This window comes from Procambarus clarkii, chromosome 57 (genome assembly GCF_040958095.1).
Source record: "Procambarus clarkii isolate CNS0578487 chromosome 57, FALCON_Pclarkii_2.0, whole genome shotgun sequence".
Lineage (NCBI taxonomy): Eukaryota > Metazoa > Arthropoda > Malacostraca > Decapoda > Cambaridae > Procambarus > Procambarus clarkii.
The window spans coordinates 15986937-16009736 of record NC_091206.1 but is presented as its reverse complement, the minus strand read 5'-3'; the positions used below and the strand labels follow the sequence as shown (position 1 = coordinate 16009736).

At 39.8% G+C, this 22800-nt stretch overlaps 2 protein-coding genes across 2 annotated transcripts; both read left to right on the top strand.

Annotated features, from left to right (window-relative positions):
- The first annotated feature begins 4620 nt into the window (after window positions 1-4620).
- LOC123744904 (uncharacterized) lies at window positions 4621-13173 on the top strand. Its single transcript, XM_045725124.2, has 7 exons — window positions 4621-4724; window positions 5709-5818; window positions 6852-7033; window positions 8144-8338; window positions 10804-10896; window positions 11508-11672; window positions 11865-13173. The coding sequence occupies exons 1-7, from the start codon at window positions 4696-4698 to the stop codon at window positions 12015-12017; spliced, it is 927 nt and encodes a 308-aa protein (XP_045581080.2). The 5' UTR covers window positions 4621-4695; the 3' UTR covers window positions 12018-13173.
- A 3176-nt stretch (window positions 13174-16349) lies between these two features.
- On the top strand, window positions 16350-22517 carry LOC123745008 (protein Star). Its single transcript, XM_045725257.2, has 7 exons — window positions 16350-16860; window positions 18269-18378; window positions 19477-19658; window positions 19855-20049; window positions 20363-20455; window positions 21303-21467; window positions 22348-22517. Exons 1-7 carry the CDS (start codon window positions 16832-16834, stop codon window positions 22498-22500), a joined length of 927 nt encoding a protein of 308 aa, XP_045581213.2. The 5' UTR covers window positions 16350-16831; the 3' UTR covers window positions 22501-22517.
- Window positions 22518-22800: the final 283 nt, after the last annotated feature.

Below are 22800 nucleotides of genomic sequence, written 5' to 3'. Positions count from 1 at the left end.
AATTATTGCTCAAAGGCGACTTTCCTACTGCAGGAATTAAACCCGGAACCTCTTGGCTGTGTTGTATGGCACAGTAGTAACCACTGTGGTACCGCTGTGCCACAGAACCCTGTAGCCGATAGGCAAATAATAATGAAGCAACACCTTATTGTTTTGTCATTTTATTCTATTAGGTCATAATTTGTATTTCTTCCTTGAGGTTTGAATTCATCTTATTAATACATTATATGCTTCTTCACACTGGCTTGAAACTTAAAATGATTATGTTTGAACAAAAGTGAATGTAAATATCAAAAGATGCCCATCCAGGAAGACTATTTAGAACTGTCTGGCACAAAATAAAAAAAATAAAAAATATTCATGGATATTCAAAATACCAGTACAGGTATGAGGTCAAAAAGACAAAATGAACTGTGTCAAAGGTATCAGCTTTATCCACCATTCAAGGCCAACTGACTCGGAGACACTGGGGGTGCAAGATTTCCAATTATCCTAATAAGTCAGAACATTGTAAGAAATTGATGACTGTAAGCAGGACAATACAGTTCAGACAGTATAACACAGGTTTTTGTTCCATTAACTGGCTATAAGTTATTCATGTATGGGCAATACATAACCTAGCCAGAGCCATTTCCCACCTGTTACGGTGGTAAAAGCAAGGTCATAGAGATTATGAACTATTAAATGTGCCCTGTTTGTTATTCATAACTTTTAACCATCTAGCCTTCCAATTAGTGCTGATAACAAAGTAGAAATTAAGTAAGAAAATAATTTTCTGAGATGGGACATTCATGAATGGCTTCTTTAGCAGCAGTGTCCATAAGGTCATTAGAGTTAACATCAATATGGCTAGGGGCTAAACAAAATTTGACTTTCTTATATCTACTAAAGATGAAGAACAGCTAGTGCTGGATTTCAATTACTACAGGATTGGAAGGGTTGAAAGATTAGGGCCATAATGGTACTCGAGTTAACCACAATAACAAATGAACATTAACACAAAAACTGCTAACCTACACAAATTTCATGAATCTCTACCATGAAAAATGCTTGGCTCTAGTGTTGCAAGTCTTCTCCGTGGAGATCAGAGCTCTACAATACTTTAGAAACGGGACCCTCTACAGAAGAGGGGTAAGAATAATACAAGGGGGAAGGGGGGGATACATTATGAACATATACCAAAAGAATGAGAAACCTGCAAACATGCCATCCTTGTAGTAAATGATAGTAGAAGGAACAAGGCCTTCAAGATGGGCTGTAGTCAAGATACAACACAAGTGGGAACAGGGATGTTATAGGGACAGTGCAAAGTAATGAAGACAATATAGATTGCATTAATAATATAATGACTGTTTGGTACATAAGTTTGGGATAGGGAATGAACAAAGGCACCAGAGATATAAGTATAGAGTGGGGGCGCTATGTATGCCAAGTACCTTGACGTCCTTGAGACGCCATATTGAAATTCCTACAGTACAACTTTAGGAAACCGTAAAATAAAGTTTGTATGTATATTTATATGTATATTTGTATGTATATTTATCCTGCACCCCTCCCCCTCCCCTTCCAGTGGGTAGCGGTGGATAGGTTACAATCACTCAGTTACTACCTACAGTTAGCGAACTGGGGATATTTGGCTAAGATTTCTGGCAGCAGATCATTTTGAATGAAATATTTACACATCTCTGGAACATTTGTTATAGAATTGTCTCTGAATTCACGTATCTTTTCGCACCCTATCACATAGTGACGGAGTGTGTGCGAATAATTTTGTATAAACATATCAATTGTGACACTAGCTATCTACATATATCAGTTGCTTAATTTAGAGACTGAACTTGTGGTCGATCTCGAGCCCATTGTTGACATAACGATGTGTATTGAATTTTGTAACTAGCTCACCAAGATTGTAACCTGCTCAGCTAAATGAAGTATGCAGAGGGGGAGGGAGCCGGTCGGCCGAGCGGACAGCACGCTGGACTTGTGATCCTCTGGTCCCGGGTTCGATTCCGGGCGCCGGCAAGAAACAATGGGCAGGGTTTCTTTCACCCACCTATGCCCCTGTTACCTAGCAGTAAAATAAGTACCTGGGTGTTAGTCAGCTGTCACGGGCTGCTTCCTGGGGGTGGAGGCCTGGTCGAGGACCGGGCCGCGGGGACACTAAAGCCCCGAAATCATCTCAAGATAACCTCAAGATAACCAAGATGCATAGGTTCAGTCCCTGAGCCCATTATATGCCTCTGTAACCCTTTCCACTACCGCCCACAGGATGAGTATGGGGTGCATAATAAATGAACGAAGCTAACTATGTGTTATAGGCATCTTCAAGAAGTCTTATATCTAGACATGAATATCATTCATTATATAACAAACGAGTTACATATATACCAGAATTTACCAGGGGCCACGCCGTTAAAAGTATCCCCATTTTTATTTATAATTTTTTTCAGCTAGATTTTGAACTGAGTATCGTTTTGTCATTTACGGCTTCAGCGGGTAGGCGGTTTCATGGGTTTATAACCTCTATGGCTGAAAAAAAAACATGAAGCTTGACAAGCCTACATTGGGGCTTGTCGAGCTTGAAGCTGCTGTCACTTGTACGTGTTAAATTAGACATTTTAAAGATAAAGACAAGAAAATGAACTTATTCAAAATATGGAAGATTGTTATCAACAAAATATGGAAGATTGTTATCAACAATATACAACTCTCTGCGTCGAAAGTATTCATGAGGACACTGTCGAGAATATAGAGATTAGTACAGAGCAAAAGTAACGGGGACAGGGAAAGCAAGGCTCATGGACTTAAGAAATTTAAATATTGCAATGATAAGCAAGTCCAGGGATGGGTGGGAATGTTAAGATGCGCACTCAAAGAATGGTTAAAATGGAATGAGGAGGAAGAAGAAGAAGAAGGAGGAGAAGGAGGAAAAGAAGAAGCAGCAGCATCACAAGCTACTCATGCCCCTGCCACTTCTTGGATGGGGGACGTCAGTTACAGCCCCGCTCCTGCCCCAGGTAAGTCTACTGCGGGCTCACCATAGCCCGTGGTACTTGGAACTTTTTGTTCCGAATAGCTGAATCTAAAACAACAACAACAATAGCAGCAGTGCAGTAATTACACAAACATTATATGTTCAAGTAATTCTTACTCGAATATACAATGTAAGAACATACACTGAAAACTTGAAACACTTCTTTTCACATATATAAGGGTCCCGGAAGTACAGTCGAATTCGTTCTCGATTCACAATCGGAAATTTCGTGTTCGAATCCCAGGCGGGGCAGAAATGATTGCCCACGTTGGTTGAGCTGGAATTTTAGGATGAAGTTTTTAATTTCAAGTTGCAGATTGATTGATGAAGATTAAGCCACCCAAAAGGTGGCACGGGCATGAATAGCCCGTAAGTGGTGGGTGGTCCTTTTGAGCCATCACCAGTATCAATAGCTGATACTGGAGATCTGTGGAGGTGCGACTGCACCCTACGTGATGGAAGATGTCTCCCGTGTAAAGGTATAATACACAAGTTTTAAATATCAGAATTTTTTTCAGGTTTATTAAACAATATAGATTTTATACAAAATTTTAAAATCTTGTGAGTTACTTTACAATTTATTGATATATTTTAGTTTTGTTTTATTAATTTTATAAAACTGTCATATCAATATAGCTATAGGTTTAATTAGTACTAACTGTAATTAAGAAGCAATAAAATTATTATTTTTAAAAACTAAGATGGTTATGTGAGGGTGTGGTTGTCTATTCAGTTTTTTAGGTAAACTCAAATATTCACAATATATTTGACAGTACACTTTAATACTAAGTGAAAATAAGTACAATTCCTAACTGATATGAATAGTACATAATTGCACTTATTTGTCTTCTAACATTTGCCACCCCATTTTTGGAGGACGGGCTGCGTTTTCTATAATCTGATAGTCCTGTTCATCTAGCAGTAAATAGGACCCGTGAGTTAGTCAGCTTGTTGTGGGTTGCGTCCTGGCTGTCTGCCTATTATTGAATTAGTGGTATGTAAGTGTAAACGACAAACAAAAGTAGATATACGATAACAATGTTATTAGCACGATTGGCTTCGCTGTCGACTTACAATAAGAGATTCCGGGTTTGATTCTCGAGCGGGACAGAATTGATATTAAGTGATGTTTCCGTTCACTTAATATCTCCATTCACCTAGCAGTAAATAGGTACCCTGGAGGGAGGGGAATTATCAAGGAAAAGCGTCAAGTCATTACGACTATATAACACTTGGAAGTGGTCAGAATAAGGATTTGTGATGGGACGGGGGGAAAAAATGGTGCCTGCAACCACTGGAATAGTCGGGGATTGAACGCCGACCTGCATGAAACGCGACCATCGTTCTGCCGTCCAAGCCTAAGTGGCTGGGAGTTTGGCAACTGTAGTGGGGTTAGGGTCCTAGGGTAAACCTCGATACATGTCTAAAGTAAAGATATGCATAAGCTTTCTGTCCCCCTAGCAAACCGAATTAAATTTGTCACGTACATTAAAATATACATTAGTTACCTATATTACTCCTACTAGGTTTTCTTTAGATCATGGCCCCGAGGGGTAACTACGCCACGGAGGCAACACAGAGCAACACGTCGACCAGGAAAACGCAACGTTATGCTGGCAGTCGTGTACACTACTGTCTGCTGAGTGGGTGTGTAGGTCAACATGTCTGTCGATAAAGTTCGTGCTAATAGGTAAGAGATGTATTTGCAGTATGTTATCTATTTCCATGGTTTCCTGTTGCTTATTAGTTCTGCTGTTTATCAGACTTGTCGAAACACTATGCTTGTTAGTGGCTTTGCAAAAATGTAACGCTCAAACACCAAGTGTTATGTACTCTCACAACCCAAAGTGCGTTCTTGGGAAATACATAAATAAATAAATAAACAAATATTTCACGAATATGAATGCTTGTCAAACATACAGCTTCAAGATAGGCATATACAGCACACATGAGGCTCAAACATACCAGTTGATGTAGTCCACTACGGGCTCACTATAGCCTGTGTCACTTAGCACTTTTGTTCCGAGTAACTGAATCTAAAACAGCAACAACAGCAATATCAGTTGATCAGTTCTAAGCGGCTCGCAAACATCTGTTGCACAATTAAACTCACAGTTATAACACTTCGTCTCTGTACTGATCGTCTCAGTACACAGACGAAGAAAAAAACCTACACTACTGCCCTCTGCACTCCTCCAAGCCCACCGAGCCATCAATCTAGTCTCGGATTGTCGTGCAAGCTGGGTCAAGCCCCGACTCCATTTCTCCTCCTACAAGCATCTCCTCTCCACAAGCTATTCTTCAGTTGCTGTATACCCACTTCCCGCTCATCCATTGGGTTATCATCTTGTGTTCAATTGTATAACATTAGGCGCGTTTCCTTGCACCTGATGCTCATCAAGCTGTGAAATAGGGTTTACCCCTGGAGCTAGACAGCTGTTGTCAGTTGCATTCCTGTAAAGGTAAGTAGTTGGCTTAGAGTCCCCTCGATAAGCTTAACAAGCTTCCTGTCCCTGACAATGGGAAAACTAAAAGTGAGTTTTGCATATTCCTAGTTTGACTGAATGTCTAATTTTATAGCTATATTGATAGATATAAAAGTCTTATGGCACCTAGTGTCATCTGACAGTGGCACTACCTCCTAGACTGGCCCATATCACCATCATTTCTGCAGGTGTGTAAGCGGGGCGCTGCTGGCTGTGTTTTGCGTCTTTGGCTTCGTTCTCATCCTTCAGGTGGCGGCCATGATCTTCGGGCCCTTCAAGTCCGCCTGTACCAAGCAAGGTGAGTGAGGGACAGGAGGAGTGAGGGGCGGAAGGAGTAAGAGGCGGGATGAGTGAAGGCGAGAAGAGAGAGGGCGAGAAGTGGGAGGGAAGAAGAGGGTTTCTGAAATTCCAGTGTACGTGCTAGACACGTCTCTCGCTCAATAAAAGACTGACTATCGTTTTCAACGGTGTTGAAAAATTATGCTCTGTATAGTGATACCTGGTTGATGGGGTTCTGGGAGTTCTTCTACTCCCCAAGCCCGGCCCGAGGCCAGACTTGACTTGTGAGAGTTTGGTCCACAAGGCTGTTGCTTGGAGCGGCCCGCAGGCCCGCTCCAAGTTAATTTCCAGTTCATGAAATTTTAGTAGTGGAATGGCTACTCTTGCATATGTGAATATAACAGCTTCATTTCTGTCCAGGAAGGACAGAAATGCCAAATTCTTCAATTTCTGATGTATGGTTTGAGTCATCAAATCACAATGTTCAACGTGGCTGAACATTGGGTCAATGTTCAGCCACGTTATTGTAACTCGTCGTCTGCAGCGATTACATTGCTTTATTTTGTCAAGATTTCGTACCCAATCACTTATAAGGAGTTATCAGTTATGTTAATGTTAGCTGAATGTTACAACTGTGATTATAGGCTCGATGACTGTGACTAGGATAAGGGAAATACTGCTATTGACCAGCCAAGCAGCAACACCACGTCATCCTTGACTGTTTATATGCTAGGGTTTTAATATTGTATATGTGTATTGTTAACTGTCCTAATTGTTCCAATCACCATAATCACCCCTATCAACACCACAACTATTATTACCTCTCCCAACACCCCACAAACGTGGAAACCACTACTGTTCTCCACTACCATTATTACAACAAACTGTCTCTCATCAGCCTCCTACCACCACTCGCCTTCAATAACCACTACCATGCACAGCCGTATCAACCACCCTACAACCACCGCTACAACTACCACCCCAACTACCACCCTACACCTATCACCATCCTGTAGGTCCTCTCCCTCCTGCTCAACAATCCCATCTTTCAGTATGCCTGGCAAAGTTCTTGGAGGGTCCCCCTGCCTTCAACAACGAAGTGATGGCCAGCTACCTAAAGAAGAACTACTTCCTCCCTCCCGCTACCAGCCAATACAACCTGTCCGGACATGACGGCGCCACCGACACTTTCAACGCCCTCGTTCTGTTCATCAAAGAATATTTCAAGAACAAGGTAGAGAGGGATTTTCTTTTACCCCTTTGACTTGACCAGGAATTTGTCTGGTTAGTGTTGATTCTCTTCACGGTAGCTTGTGTTTAACTATCGGTGAATATGGGGGGAGCGAGATTACACCTCGTCTCCTAGCCGTTTGTATCTGGTACGCTAATTACCTCTCAACGCTAACGATTTCATCACATTTTTTTCTTAAAGTTGTGGATGGAATTGGGTTCGACAAGGTCTTCTTTCAATGCATTCCACTTTTCGACAACCTGTACCATACAGGGAATGAGAACTTCCTAACATCTCCACGACTCAATTGTGTGTCCAGTTTACACCAATGTTCTTGTCCTACCTCCCTTTTATTGAAACAAGCTTCCTTTGTTTACATTGTCTATTCCGCTCAGGATCATATATATATCGATCACATCAGTTATGTTTATTCTCTCTAGAGCTGTGAGGTTGAGTTCCCTCAACCTGACCTCACAACAGAACCCTCTCAGTTCTGATACTAATATAATTGGAAACCCTGAAATTTCGCAAGTTTCTTGTTATGTTCCTCAAGATGTGAGTGCTGCAGACACATAGGTAATGTATATAGACTTAAAAGCCTCCATGTTGAAGTACTAAATGATGCTCTAATGTTTGCTAGTTTCCTATATGCTGCTGACAATCCTGTTCACAAGAGCTTCTGGTGTTAATGTTGTGATTACATATACCTTCAAGTCGTTTTTTCTTATTGTTTCTAATAATTGCCTTACCATTATAGTGTAGGTAAATGCTGGTTTCCTATCTCCCTTACCCATTTTCATTACTGTACAATTATTTGGATTGAATTCCAGCAGCCATTTATCAGCCCCGTTTCTGTAGATCGTCAAGGGCTTCTTGTAGCACCCTATAGTTCTCCTAAGTTATTATTCTCATTAACTTTTCATCATCTGCAAACACTGACATCCGAATTCACTCTCTCTGGAAGGTCATTTACACACATTACATCAGTTATGTGAATCTGTGATGGGATCGGCTTCTAAACGTCTGGTTTTTAATTTTTAAGCGCTTGTATATATGCTATATGTAAGTTTGACACTCTGAGTAGTTTAATATTACACATCTTGCTTTTGGCAGCGAGGCGGGGTGTTTGTTGACGTTGGCGCCGGGGACGGAGAGTATCGTTCCATCACGCTGCAGCTGGAGAAGTCCCTGGGGTGGACGGGGCTGCTGGTGGAGCCCAACGAGCGCCTCTACAAGAAGCTGCTCAAGAAGGGTCGCAAGGCCCAGCTGACCAAGACTTGTGTCTCGCCCTACACCTACCCAGCTATGGTCAGCTGCTTATTTGGCTTTGGGGTTTCTTTAAAAATTGCCTGTAATCATAGCAGCAGCAGCAGTAATAGCTGTAAATGTAGAAATAACTGCAGCAGAATTATTTTCAGTAGTTGCTGTAGAAAGCAGTTCCACAGTTTTGCGCACTGTAGGTGAAACTAACTTCGAAATTGTTCTGTTCATGCAAAGGTAACATATGCCTGGTAGTCACATGTGGCACGTGACACATGTGAATAACAGGCGTGTTATTCTTAAGGAAAGTTGTAGAATAGTGACGAATGAATTTTGTGGGACTTGTAAAATATGTACAAATCAGCTGAATCTTTGTTATAGAGTCTACAAGGAACTGGATCGGGTAAATCAAATGTGGTTTTTACTGGAGGTGGCTTCATCTTATAAATGTTTATTAGTAATTGATACTAACATGCGTCCGCTAGTCGTCTTACGGGCTCACCATAGCCCGTGCTACATGGACACTTCGTTCTGAGTAGCTAAATCTGAAACAACAACAATAAGCTAGTCCTCCCCTAAATTTAAATTGGCCTCAATTACAGTAATCACCAGGGAGGAAAAATAAAACATTTCAAATTAGTAACCACTCTACTACAATCAAACAAGAACTGAATAACTATAGACTATAAATCATTATTATAGGTTCAAATGATGCAGAACCTATAATAGGTTAATCACATATTTTTCATCGGGAGTTCTTACACTCTATAATACATACGGGAACAATGCTTGCCAGAGAAATAATACCTATACAACTAAAGCAGTAAGTGCAATACACTTAACTGATCCATAGCCCAGAACGCACCATCCTCTCTCAACTGACTCTGCCCGACCACTGAGGAGAACGGCTCACTCGACGGGTAACTTCCTCACTCACTAATTGCCAACAACGCATTACTCCCATATTAATCCTAAACACACACACACACTTTCCCCCAACCCAGACATGTAAAATGGAACTAAATAATAATACATTCTTTTGGGCCAAATGGCAAGCAAAACACTACTAGATAAGATTTAGGCAAAAAGGAAGAAACTCAGAGTTTTTTGTTTCAATTTTCTACCTCAGATGTGGCCATGCATTTACAATGGAAACTAGCATATATGCATTTTCTTCTGTCCTCTGTGGACAAGGTTAGAGATCTGTTATACATATAGCTCAGTGGTTTATTTGAACAATAGACAACAGAAGGCGAAGTAACAGAATGAAATACAGCCGGGCACTTCATCTTGGATCATTTCCCCGTCTCTTCACCATTAGATTAAACTCAACTTCTACAATATAATCTATTCCGTCACACTTTGCACACTTATCAATATCAACATGATGCTATATTAACATACAATACAAGTCAACTTAGGAAAGTCAATATTATAAAATCATGCATCATCAACTAATCATTTCTCCATGGTTCAACCAATAATATATCCTAGTGTACAAGGTAATATATTCAATAAACTCGAGCTAAAAAAGTATGCAATGATGTGAAATATACAGAGACGTCCAGCGTATTCTTACAAATACTTCACTTTTAACATCGGTTATATATAGATATTACATTATATAATGTAACTTTTCACATTCTATAATAAGTAAAATGATGGATCACAATTAATAATTTTACATTATTAAGCAATACATTACCATTTAACATAACACTATGAACCAGAATTAAACTCCACTCGGTCAATACATTTTGTCCCGTATTTATATTAATAATTATAAAATTATATTATATGTTATTATAAAATTTTATTATTATATATTATACAATTTTATTATTTTATAATATTATAAAATTGTATTATTTTACTATTGATTATTATTACAATAAAATACAGGACCTGACGTAATGACCGAGTTAACAGTTAGTGAAAGTTAACACTGTTTCATTACTTAAAAAACGTAAAATAACACGAGAATTGACATCCCAAATTTGTGAGTTGTGGTTGTTTGTTGTTTTTAAGAGTCCACTACTAGAACACAACTTCCGCGTTAAACACACTTTTATACTAAAGAGTATACCAGGAAATTTTCATACCCTTCATAAGTATGCAAATATCTTAGCACAATTAGCTGAAGCATCTTTTGATTGATTATTATTATTAACATCTTTATTGATAAAATTAATTATAATTTTGCATAATCTGAGGATTTTGATAGTCTTATTAAAGTGAGGATAATGCTGGTATTCACTGTCACGCAGGACAGAGGGTCATACATAAGACAATAGGTCTAAACTCTAGGCAGACGTACATATATATATCACGGTTACAATCAATGTTTGAATGTATGGATATGTGAAAACAACTTTCTATTGTGCACATATTGAGTTAGATGTCAAGGTTATTCATGTTTAGTCTTAATTATTTCTTGTGTTAGAGCCAGGAGATAAATAACATTAGTTGTTCATGTTTGAAGACTGTCTGTAACAGGAGTTTGTGTGTGACAGATGACGCTGTCACACCCGAGGGTGGAGGAGGGGGCCAGCCACGAGGTGGAGACACTCGGCAAGGGCAAGATAGAACAGTTCTGGACCAAGGATGTAAGTACCTCATGTCTCTCCCACATCGTTATTCATTCTTCCTAGGGACCTCACCTGTATTTTACGCTCTGACACCTTTGTCTTGTACTCCAACACATCCATAATGCATCACATTCACTCAAAAAAATCTATTACTTATGGGCTACTCATACCCGTGCTACCTCTTGGTTGGCTTAATCTTCGTCAATCAATCAATCAATCATCCTGCACATTAACACTAACACAACATACTGTTTACAACATACTTTACAACAGGCTCAAACACCCTCTCAGTCATAATCAACACATCACCTTTACCACATCATGTAGTAAGGGTGATCTGTACCACATGCGATGTAGAACTCTTCGGCTCTTCGACCAAAGAGCTGAAGCTCAACCCCTGCAAGCACAACTAGGTGAGTACATTCTCATTCTTGGCGCATTAACCGCCAACAATTAAAAGCAAGTCTTTTCCTAATTGTTTATTATTTTGCCCACCGTTCCTTCACTCCATCTTCATAGTTCAACTATTTAGTCTTAACTCATCCCCAGCTTCTTGTCCTCATATTCTCTCCATACAATAGTCACACCGATTTAGTGCATTTTTCCTGATAATTAACTTAACTTTCCAGGAAAATGCAGAACACGAAAAGTTCGAGGCGCAGTGCGTGCCGTTCGAGAACCTGGTGTACGCCGCCGGGATCACCACGACCATCGACCTGCTGGTGCTCGACATGAGCAGCACCGACCTCGAAGTTCTCATCAACACCAAGCTCGACTCCCTCCCGGAGTTAGAGGTCAGTCTCCGCAGGGGTCAATCATTATATATACATATACACACATATAATTTGCTTGCTACCGCAAGCACACCTAGATGAGTACACACACACACGAACAGAGTTTCGTTATTAAAACCGTTTCCAGTTTTGTGTGAGTGGAGTCTGGAGGCAATTACCAACTAATTTACCTGTGTGTGTTCCCACCAACAGATGCTGGTAATCTACGCCAACGGGGTCAACATCGGGAGCGAGATCGGGGGCTACTTCATGGAGATGAACATGGTGGTCAAGAGAGTCTTCGGCCAGACCTCGGCGACTGCTGCCTACGTTCTCGTTAAGTTCGATGGTAAAAGAGACCTGTAATGGAGTCATTCTGGCTAGGGCGAGTGTTGGCGTGGCAACTCTCCTCCCTGTTCTGTTCTCTAGTGATCTCTAGTGCTACACTGACCTCGCCTGTGATGCTGCTCTGACTCTCCTGGGATTCACTGCACCTGGAACACTGAGGTGGGGTCGGAGGGAGTATCAGGGTATGAGCTTGAGGTTCTCATTTGCCCCCTGCATATATATTTCCCTAAATATAGGGAAATTTGTAGGGAATAAAGGGTTTTGTATTGTTTGTAGGGAACAAGCTTCCTCGACTGGGTCCCACCATTCAGCTCTGGGTCGTCTGATACAATAACCTGTATCATATATTGAAGCTGAGAATAGAGGAAGTCACTTCTATTTCACATTTTATTCCACCTACTATTATATTTAGACGTTTCATCGCTAGGGATGATTATTCTAGCGCCAGGCTTACATAGTACACAAGGATGAGGACTTCTTGTCCATGTGCCCAAAGGCTGCTGGGATGGTCGCCAGTTTCGTGTATGACGCTGCTTATATTCCGTTAATGTGTGCTCCTGGCGAGAGGCGTGTGCTGGCATGCCCAACATGGCCACTTTCACGAACGTCTTATATTAGTCGTTATAACTCGGTCAATTGTTTTCTCTCTATATTTACTTTCTCCATCTGTGGTCCCATCTGTTTTTCTGTCTTTTTTCTCAGACTGTCTATTTGTCTCTTTCCACCCCCTTCATTTTATTTGTTTCATCTGAATGCTATGATCTGTTTACATAGATCTGTGTTTACAATGATCTCTGTCGATGTTTTTTTTTCTCCTGTATATTCCGACTGTCAGTCCGCTTGTCTGTGTGTTCATGTGTGACAATGTTACCTTCTGTAATTTTAGAATCTCATTCATGTATGAAATAAAGTGACTGTTCATCAATTATATACAGGAAACACTTCGGTGGTTAATTTGACTTTTAATAAATATTAATTAAAAGAATGTGTGTATTTTTGGCCACAGCTGTATAATGAACAAAAAAATTAAGATGGAAAATCTTTTAAGAAAACTACAATAATTACGTTACAAATGACATATGAAGAGTTCTGAAGGATTACAACAAATTTAGGTATAAAATTATTTATATTTTCAGCTGTAGTTCAGAAATTCTCAAACGAAGAGGATATCCTAAACATGCACCAAGATAGCCACGTAAAACTCTTGGTCGAGGACCTCGTCCTCACTGTCAGCTGACAATATGTGAGCTGACAGTGATACTAGAACAATTTGGCTACGTTGTTCAGGCTAGGATTCATAAAGCATTTACATATCCATTTACGAAACCTACACACCTTTCCTCGATCATGGCAGCTTAGTTGCATTTATTAATTTATGAATACCGAAACGCTACTATAGCATATACTACTATAGCTACTGTTATCCAGAACCTGCTGCATGGATAAACAGCTTCTCCCTCGTATCGACCTACCCTGGACTTTGCGCCCTAGTGAGGCCACTCCAGACCGACAACCAGAGCACGACACCATAGTCTCCCGAGACTGATGGATGCCTGATAACCATAGCAAGATGGGTGGGCAAGTCTCCTTACACCTGCTGCCTCTCTTCACCCAGCAGGGAATATATACTTGACTAACAACTGTGCTGTACTTTAAATACAGTAACAACCAAGTTAGACAACGTCGTTACTTTTGGGCTACATTCTGCTGGCTGACGATAATAACTACTAAAAATATATATTGTATACAATGCATATCGTCTATAATGCATCTTGTATTATAATGTCTATAATGCATCTTGTATTATAATGCATCTGTTACCAGCCGTTAATTTAATGATATTCCGAGAATACGTTCGGATATGCGCAGCTGGTCACTTCCCCTGATTTGCCCCTCTTCCTTTATTATAATCACTAATTAGATATGCGCAATTGTTACGGTTTAGAGAGTGAGTATCGCCAGAATGGGACGAGGCCGGGACGTTTACCCTGTGACCAGTTGTAGCGACCGTTCTTCCCAACGAACAATTGTCAGTCTGCTTGACCTGCAGTTGGTAGCTAGGAAACGTTCCCTGGAAGGAGTATTGATGTGTGTATTTGTGTAGATGATTAAATGTGTATGTATATATTTATATGTATGCATAACATTAAGAATTGTGTAACTAGCGTCAAAAAGATTGTTACTTGCTTAGCTAAACGAACTAAAGGGTTCAGTTCATGAACCGATTATGTGCCTCTGTAAACCTTTTACACCACCGCCCACGGGATGGGTATGGGGTGCATAATAAGGAAAGAAATTGAATTGGAAGGCCAGGAGCTTCCCACATAAGAAAAAGCAAAATGTTTATAAAATATCTAATAACTAGAATCTTCTGACGTACCAATTAAGCATCACATAACAAGGTGCTTAATTAATTATTTATTTATGCATATACAAGAATGTACATAAGGAATGCGAGGATACAAATATGGTAATTACAGTCTTGTAAAGCCACTAGCACGCGCAGCGTTTCGGGCAGAATTATGTGCCAATACTATAAACCTTTACGTAACATATATTGTCTAGTGGTAAATTAATTTAATTATTTTCATCGGTATTAATAATATAAGTTTTTTCTTTATATTTTTAGTATGATGTCCTGCAGCTAGTACCGTTTCCATGCTACAACGGCTCTTTTCAATAAGCTATTTTTCTCCTCTATCCACTTCCCGGCTCACCTACTGAGAATTTTTCGCTTAAAATAAATAAAGTGTTCATTCAGGTTAAAAGTACATACTTAGATGAGTTACAAACAGAACGTTTAACTTCTATATAGAGCTAGTACATACTATGCCTAAAGCCACTAATACGTATAGCGTTTTGGAGAAGGTGTGGGAAAAACACTTAGAATAAAACTTAAAACTAATTGTGATCACAGCATAAATTGAATTAAAAAAAGAATGATAATTATTACACGATAGACGGAACAGCAAAAATTTATACAGCACAGCAAAAGTAATTTTCACTAAAACAGCTACAATATTTATATAATATACCATAATAAATAAGCTTCACATTTATTCGCATGACCCAGTAATAACAGACTGGCTCTGAATACTCTTTAAATACCAAGACACAGAAAACAAATGACTTAGCCGGTTAAGGTAAGTTTACACGGCAACCAGGCAAAAGTGTCCACAACACACCCGCTGCTCTCTGTGGTCACAGCTCGACTGACTGCAACATGTCAAGGGTCCTCTATCATTAAAGTGGTAGAAAACGGAAGCCGAGAAAAGTAGTTACCGTTCCTGCTTGTTTCTCTAACTACTCTTGCGCAATTAACTAACTGCCAGGCCTGAATTTACGTTATTTGATAAATATCTAAATACAGCAAATAATAATATAGCACATTAGGTAACAATCTTGACCATATAATAATTTTTAACCCCATACAACACTCTACGCAAATATATAATCAGTGAAATCTTAACATAAATGAAACTTCACTCAGTTATATAGAAGAAATCAACTGTTAACAAATACATAAACAAAATGATGAGTAAATTTAACCACATGTAATTAAATCGTCTAATATTTGTTATTTAAAAAATATATATATTATAATTAAACTACACGTAATTATATAAACAATCAGAAACTATTTTAACCTGTACTTTCTGTCTCAGTTTGTATTGTTAGATGAAGAGTGAAGAGTTGATAGTGATGAATGAGGTTCCTCCATTATTACAATCATCTCACTAATTAAATTTAAACAGTCGAGTCTTTAATATTAATAACTGAAAAATTATTTTTCAAATTAGGTATTGGATATACCTGTGATGGTAATTATATTACAAAGTTGTTTATCTAGTGTGTATATTCTAATGTTTATCTAGTCTCTATATATTCCTAGGTTACTATAGTGTACGTCTGTTTCAATGTTATAGTTTGCATATGTTCCAAGGTTGCTGTAGTTTATATATATGTTCCAAGTATATAAATTCAATGTTAATCTGGTTTCTATGTTTTCCAAAGTTGCTCTACTTTGTATGTGTTCCAAAGTTGTTCTAGTGTTCATATATTCCAAGATTAGTATTTCTAGTGTGAATATATTCCGAGGTTGCTCTAGTTTGCATATGTTCCAAGTTTACTCAACTGTACATATTTTCCAAAGTTTCTGTATTATTTATATATTCCAAGGCTTTATTTTTTTGTGCATGGATATTCCTGCGATACTCCTAAGCCTCTACAAGGCCTACTTAGGTTACTCCTTTCTGTCTTAGGCAATGGATGAGTATTTATGACTTGTATGTTGTCTTCAGTAAAATTATGTCTAATGTGTTTAACTCTTCTCTCGATTGCGTTGTCAAATCTCAGTTGAAATTTTAGTTCGTGTATAAAGAGTTCATCTAATTTGAATACGTTTCAAGGTTGCTCTATTTTCTAGGGGTTCCAACATTATTCTAGTGCCTATAGTCAAAGGCTACTCCAGTGTTAATATATTAATGACTGGCCGTTGAAATGTAACTCCCGTCCTAACCATATACTCAGTCCTTGATAAAGCACTCAGGCGAGTGCGAAAGACTTGGTGTAAATATTTACATAATATACACAAATATACCCTCTTAAAGGAGGGTTTTTATCCTATCAAGTGTCAGCAATACTCTACGTCGACACCGACGGTGAACATAGAAAACAATTTAGTTTCCCGTGTTACTTTTCTCTGTTTTCTTTAGGATGTTGCCGGAGGGGAGACTACGCCACGGAGGCAATAAGTAGGAAGACCAGGAAAACACAGCGTCGTGCTGGCAGTCGGGGATAATACTGTCTACTGAGCGAGTGTGTAGGTTAACATGTCTGACGATAAAGCTCGTACTAATAGGTAAGAGATTCATTTTCAGTATATATGTTCTCTGCTTCCGTAACTTTCTGGTATTTATTTAATTAATGCAACGTCTTGTCATGAATATAATAATTCGTTTCGTCGAAGACAGGGAACCCGGAAACACTGGAATTATTTGTCAATATAGTTTATATACAAATAGAGCTTAAAAGTATAATTAATCTAAATCCGATACTTAAAATTAGCAAATATGTTTAAAATTGGTCATGATGACATTTATACAGATATTTGCTGTCAGTGTAGCCTGGTACTAGGGAGGAGGTGGTAATTATTGTCAGTGTAGCCGTGTACTTTAGTTAGTAATTCAGTTAATAAAATATAAACATTAATTGAGAAGCCTAAGTTATTACTTCAATATAGGGTTTGTAATTATAAAGAGTACAAACGTAATGTATGGAGAGGGTACATGTGTTTGTATTTAGCACGTTTGGGAACCGAACAATGGAGCTATATGTCGTCTGACGCTAGAATGCGCTTAGTTGTTGATATTATATTTGTTTTAAGGTATGGTGGGGAAGCTTGTGGTGGCTGGACAGGTGCAACAGGAGTACAGGGATAATTGTTATATATAAAATGAATTATAACTATCAATTACAAATACTTAGAAATAATATACGTGTTTAAATAGTAAGAATTCTTGCAATAGTATATACATCATTTTAAACAAAAAATAACAGCAATCACGATCGGTTCTATGGGTGAATTATACTATTTGGTGAAGTAGGAATATAAATAACTACAAAATGTGAATGAAATATTTCTTTGTTTCACTTTTAAATGGATTCAAGGTAGGACAACATTCAATCGCATTTGGGATTGCACAATTTAGGACACATTATTTGCATATTATTTCTGCATTGGTAAAGTCGGACTCTTTCAACATCAAATATATTAATAAGTTTCTCGTGTGGTGTCTCCGAGCTCTGTTGTAGAGCTTTAAGAAGCGTTTGAGGCAAGGATTAGTATTGTACTTTAGAGTTTGGAAGATATAGAGCACAGATAAGAATGTTTAGACCAGTCAATTTTATTTAGTGTTTACTTGCAGCCTTTATAGGGTTAATTCCGATGTGTATTTGATTATCAGATTTTATACCAAAACATGTGATCTGCTTCCTCTGTGTTTAGTGAGGTTGGTGTTAGTGAGAGTCTCAGATCAATGTCTGCTGCATCGTTAAGGGTATCGGGCAGTTAGTTAGAGAAGACGAAGGTGGTGCCATCATTATGCCAGGCACCTAGCATTATACCAGGTACCTGGCACTTCCCCATCCCCCATTGTAATGTACCAGACATCTAGCATTATGCCAGGCACCTAACATTATGGCACCTGTTGCCATCTCAGAAAGTGACACCATCTCCCTGACTGGCTAGATCACTTTTGTTCCTGCAGCTGTTGGAGCAGAGCGCTACTGACGGTGATTGGCCTCTTCGGCTTAGTCCTCCTCCTCCAGGTGGCGGTCATGCTCTTCGGTCCCTCCAAGTCCGTGTGTACCAAGCAAGGTGAGTGAGGAGACGGGGGGAGAGGATCCGGAGGAGAGAGAGAGAGAGAGAGGGTGCAAGTGGGAGGACATTACAAGAGGTCGAAACCGGTTAAATCTCTTTCTACCGGAACCTAAGAAAAACTGTAATCTATAAAATGAGAATTTCTGTCAATCTGATTGTCTGCTTACTTGTCCAAGGTTCGAGGCCAGACGTTTGGGCTAGCTTTATTCAACTTTTCAAGATGACACATAGGTGGTATAGGACTGTCACAGGCCATTCGGAGTCGGCCCCAAGTGCCCTCCTTTAAGAAGGATCAACTCTTATTCCGATTCTCAGCGACTCCTATGAAGTCTGAAATATAGGATTTGTTTTCCAAAGAGTTTTTCTACATTTAATCATTTCTTCATAATACCCCAACTTATACCTAACGTAACCTCAACCTTGTTATAGCTATGTTGTATCAATAACATAGTTAATAATTGCAAAAATAAACTTGTGGTTATGTTGAATGTTTACTGGGATTGCATATTCTGAGAGAGAGAGAGAGAGAGAGAGAGAGAGAGAGAGAGAGAGAGAGAGAGAGAGAGAGAGAGAGAGAGAGAGAGAGAGAGAGAGAGAGAGGGGGGGGGAGGGAGAGAGAGCACACGACTCACAACTGTTGTGAGTGTTCGTCGTGAATGTCGTGAACACTTTTGTGAGTGTTCACGACGTTCAAACACTTCCGGAACAAGTGCATAGCTGACGACTTTTGTTCGAACCACAACGCTTTAAATGCTTTACCCACGTTCTACAAACACAAATAATCCAGAGCAGAACCTAAACACCTAACCTAACTAACCCATGCCTAAATATGCACAGTATGCTAATATATAACAATATTAATTTATATTTGAGAAAATTCCCAATTTGAATGTAGAGCATGTGAAATTTTATAAATGCTTCTTTGGGGTCGACCACTAGATGGAATGGACTTGGTCTGAGGACAGGTTGAAGCAGCCTGCGATATATCACCCATTAAAATTTATATTTCTTACAGTTTCCTTACCCAAATACGTAGCTGTTAATAAGCCTTCAACACAAGCTCAAACTATATTTTTCAACAATTCCTCCCTTCAGTATGCCTGGCAAAGTTCTTGGAGGGTCCCCCTGCCTTCAACGACGAGACTATGGCTTCCTACCTGAAAAGGAACTACTTCCTCCCTCCCGCTGCCACCGAATACAACCTGTCCGGCCACGACGGCACCTCCAACAAATTCAACTCCCTCGTGCAGTTCATCAAAGAGCATTTCAAAAATAAAGTAAGAATTTTTTTAGCCTCTTTGACGGTGAGTCTTTACTTGGGAAGTGTTGATTATCTTCACGGGGGCTTCAGTTGTGTCTGTGTTGGTACTAGTTCTAAAAGTCTTGGTTTTGCACTTTTAAGCGTTTGTATCTCGGTTCTAGGTTCGACTCTCATAATGGTTTAACTAATATTAGATATCTTGCGGTTGGCAGCGAGGCGGGGTGTTTGTTGACGTTGGCGCCGGGGACGGAGAGTATCGTTCCATCACGCTGCAGCTGGAGAAGTCCCTGGGGTGGACGGGGCTGCTGGTGGAGCCCAACGAGCGCCTCTACAAGAAGCTGCTCAAGAAGGGTCGCAAGGCCCAGCTGACCAAGACTTGTGTCTCGCCCTACACCTACCCAGCTATGGTCAGCTGCTTATTTGGCTTTGGAGTTTCCTATGATATTGCTTGTAACAGTAGCAGCAGAAAACGTGCAAAACGTCTTCATGCTGCCTTGGGAATCGAACCCGCGACCTCATAATCGTGGGAACAATTGATTGTATTTATCAATTCTTGTTTATTTAATGTTTTATGCCGAGGAAAATGCTGTTATTCAAACTTATTATTCGAGTCCAGGAGATAATATATTTTATGCCTTCATAAGATTTAGTCACAGAAGATAAATAACATTAGTTGTCCAGGTGTGAAGACTGTCTGTAACAGGAGTTTGTGTGTGACAGATGACGCTGTCACACCCGAGGGTGGAGGAGGGGGCCAGCCACGAGGTGGAGACACTCGGCAAGGGCAAGATAGAACAGTTCTGGACCAAGGATGTAAGTACCTCATGTCTGGCCCAAATCGTTACTCATTCTTCCTAGGGACCTCACCTGTATTTTACCTTCCGACATCTTCAGTCTATTTCAAACATGTTCATCGTACACCGCCACATCACCCAAAACCATGTATTCGATCTATACATGGTTTTCATCGAATAAGAATAAGAAACATCTTATTGCTTCTTATTTACAATTATTACTTAACCTATCAACGGTATAGGTTAAGTAATAATTGTAATTTAGAAGCAATGAGATGCTTATCTTAACATACTAAGAAGGTTAGGTGAGTTCGGTGTTTTCTATGAAGCTTTTCAAGGTAAACCAAAATATTCACAATCAATTAGTATGTCACATATGCACTTATAAAATAAGCCAATATTGACTATAAGCAAGTGCGAGAACGGGTTGCAACATCCAACACCCCATAACTTCACCAAACAACCAATATCTTCACCCATCAACCAATATCTATATCTACCCCTTATTTTCATCCACCACACTCACACTTTTGTCCTACCCTTTACTCATTTACCCAACATCCACATGCAGTCATTCTCCATTTTTCCTAGTCTATCAGTCAAAAGATAAATTGCAAAAACGTAGAGTTGATGGGTGAACTTTCGCTCGTGTAACCTGGTGCGGCTAAGTTCTTTTTCTAAGTATCTTATGACAAACAACACGACACAACGCCAAGTTTGTTTATACGATTCTCACTATGAATGACATCCATCTGCATTCTGTATCGAGACTAAAAGCAGACCTTTGTCTCTCCCTGTCTCTCTCTCTTTCTCCTTTCTCCTAAGCAGCTTTCCCAGTTTCCAGGAAATGCCTTTCTAATTTCCAGGAAAAGGTACAACACGATACGTTCGAGGCGCAGTGCGTGCCTTTGGAGAACCTGGTGTACGCCGCCGGGATCACCACGGCCATCGACCTGCTGGTGCTCGACATGAGCGGCACCGACTTCGATGTTCTTGTCAACACCAAGATCGACGCTCTCCCCGAGCTAGAGGTCAGTCTCCAGCAGGGGTCAACCGGGGGTCATTTCGTTCTAATGCAGAGTTTTACTTTTGGTGGTATTTGTGGATTTGGCGGTACTAGGAGAGAGAGAGAGAGAGAGAGAGAGAGAGAGAGAGAGAGAGAGAGAGAAAGGGAGAGAGAGAGAGAGAGAGAGAGAGAGAGAGAGAGAGAGGGAGGGAGGGAGAGAGAGAGAGAGAGAGAGAGAGAGAGAGAGAGAGAGAGAGAGAGAGAGAGAGAGAGAGAGAGAGAGAGAGAGAGAGAGAGAGAGAGAGAGAGAGAGAGAGAGAGAGAGAGAGAGAGAGAGAGAGAGAGAGAGAGAGAGAGAGAGAGAGAGAGAGAGAGAGAGAGAGAGAGAGAGAGAGAGGGGGAGAGAGAGGGGGAGAGAGAGAGAGAGACTGAGACAGAAAGCTTAGAAGCAGTGATTTATTTTGTCAATTTTGTTGTTACATCGTGAGTCATACCAGAAAAAACTGTTGAGTTTCTATTGTAAGTATTATTTATTCTAATTATTATCATTTAGGATAAAAATCCAAGCTTGTTCATTTGTGAAATTTATGTAAAAAATTTGGTGTAAATTCTTTACATAAATTTTACAAATACACAAGTATTGGTTTTTATCCTATGTTATTAATGTCTGTAAGAAGACATTACCATTACTTATTACTTTTATTATTAATATAATTGTTAATATCATTACATTAGTGGCTCTTTTAATGACTGATATTTTGTAGGAGTTAATTGTAATATAGTTTGCTTCGCTTTTGTTCCAATAACGAAATTTGTCCGTTTCTCTGAGGCGGGACTCGGAAGGGAGGCAACAACCTCACTATTTATTGTGCTCATTTTTACCATCGTGCCGCCGCGTCTTGCAGATGATCGTGGTCAACTCTAACGGGGCCAAGATCCAGGACGACGTCGGAGGCTACTTCCTGGAGCGGAACATGCTCCTTAAGGAGATCATCGTGGAGAATGAGATCACCATCTACTACATTCTCCTTAGGTTTGACGCGCAGAGGGACCTCTAATGGAGCCGTGCGAGCCAGGAGCCAGATTCACAAAGCAGTTACGCAAGCACATACGAACGTGTACATCTTTCCTCAATCTTTGACGGCTTTGGTTACATTTATTAAACAGTTTACAAGCATGAAAACTTTCAACTCAACTGTTGTTATTGTTATAAACAGCCTCCTGGTGCTTCGGAGCTCATTAACTGTTTAATAATTGTAAACAAAGCCGCCAAAGATTGAGAAAAGATGTACAGGTTCGTGAGTGCTTTCGTGAATCTGGCCCCAGCTCGAGAACCGTTATTCTTCTTTATTTCTGAC

What these genes read in the sequence shown, in the direction of transcription:
- LOC123744904 (XM_045725124.2), top strand. Translation starts at nt 4,696, where the DNA reads ATGTCTGTCGATAAAGTTCGTGCTAATAG. An exon ending in GTCCGCCTGTACCAAGCAAG is followed by an intron (nt 5,819 to 6,851) that starts GTGAGTGAGGGA and finishes CCCATCTTTCAG; the next exon opens with TATGCCTGGCAAAGTTCTTG. An exon ending in AAGAATATTTCAAGAACAAG is followed by an intron (nt 7,034 to 8,143) that starts GTAGAGAGGGAT and finishes TGCTTTTGGCAG; the next exon opens with CGAGGCGGGGTGTTTGTTGA.
- LOC123745008 (XM_045725257.2), top strand. Translation starts at nt 16,832, where the DNA reads ATGTCTGACGATAAAGCTCGTACTAATAG. An exon ending in GATAAAGCTCGTACTAATAG is followed by an intron (nt 16,861 to 18,268) that starts GTAAGAGATTCA and finishes TTGTTCCTGCAG; the next exon opens with CTGTTGGAGCAGAGCGCTAC. An exon ending in GTCCGTGTGTACCAAGCAAG is followed by an intron (nt 18,379 to 19,476) that starts GTGAGTGAGGAG and finishes TCCTCCCTTCAG; the next exon opens with TATGCCTGGCAAAGTTCTTG.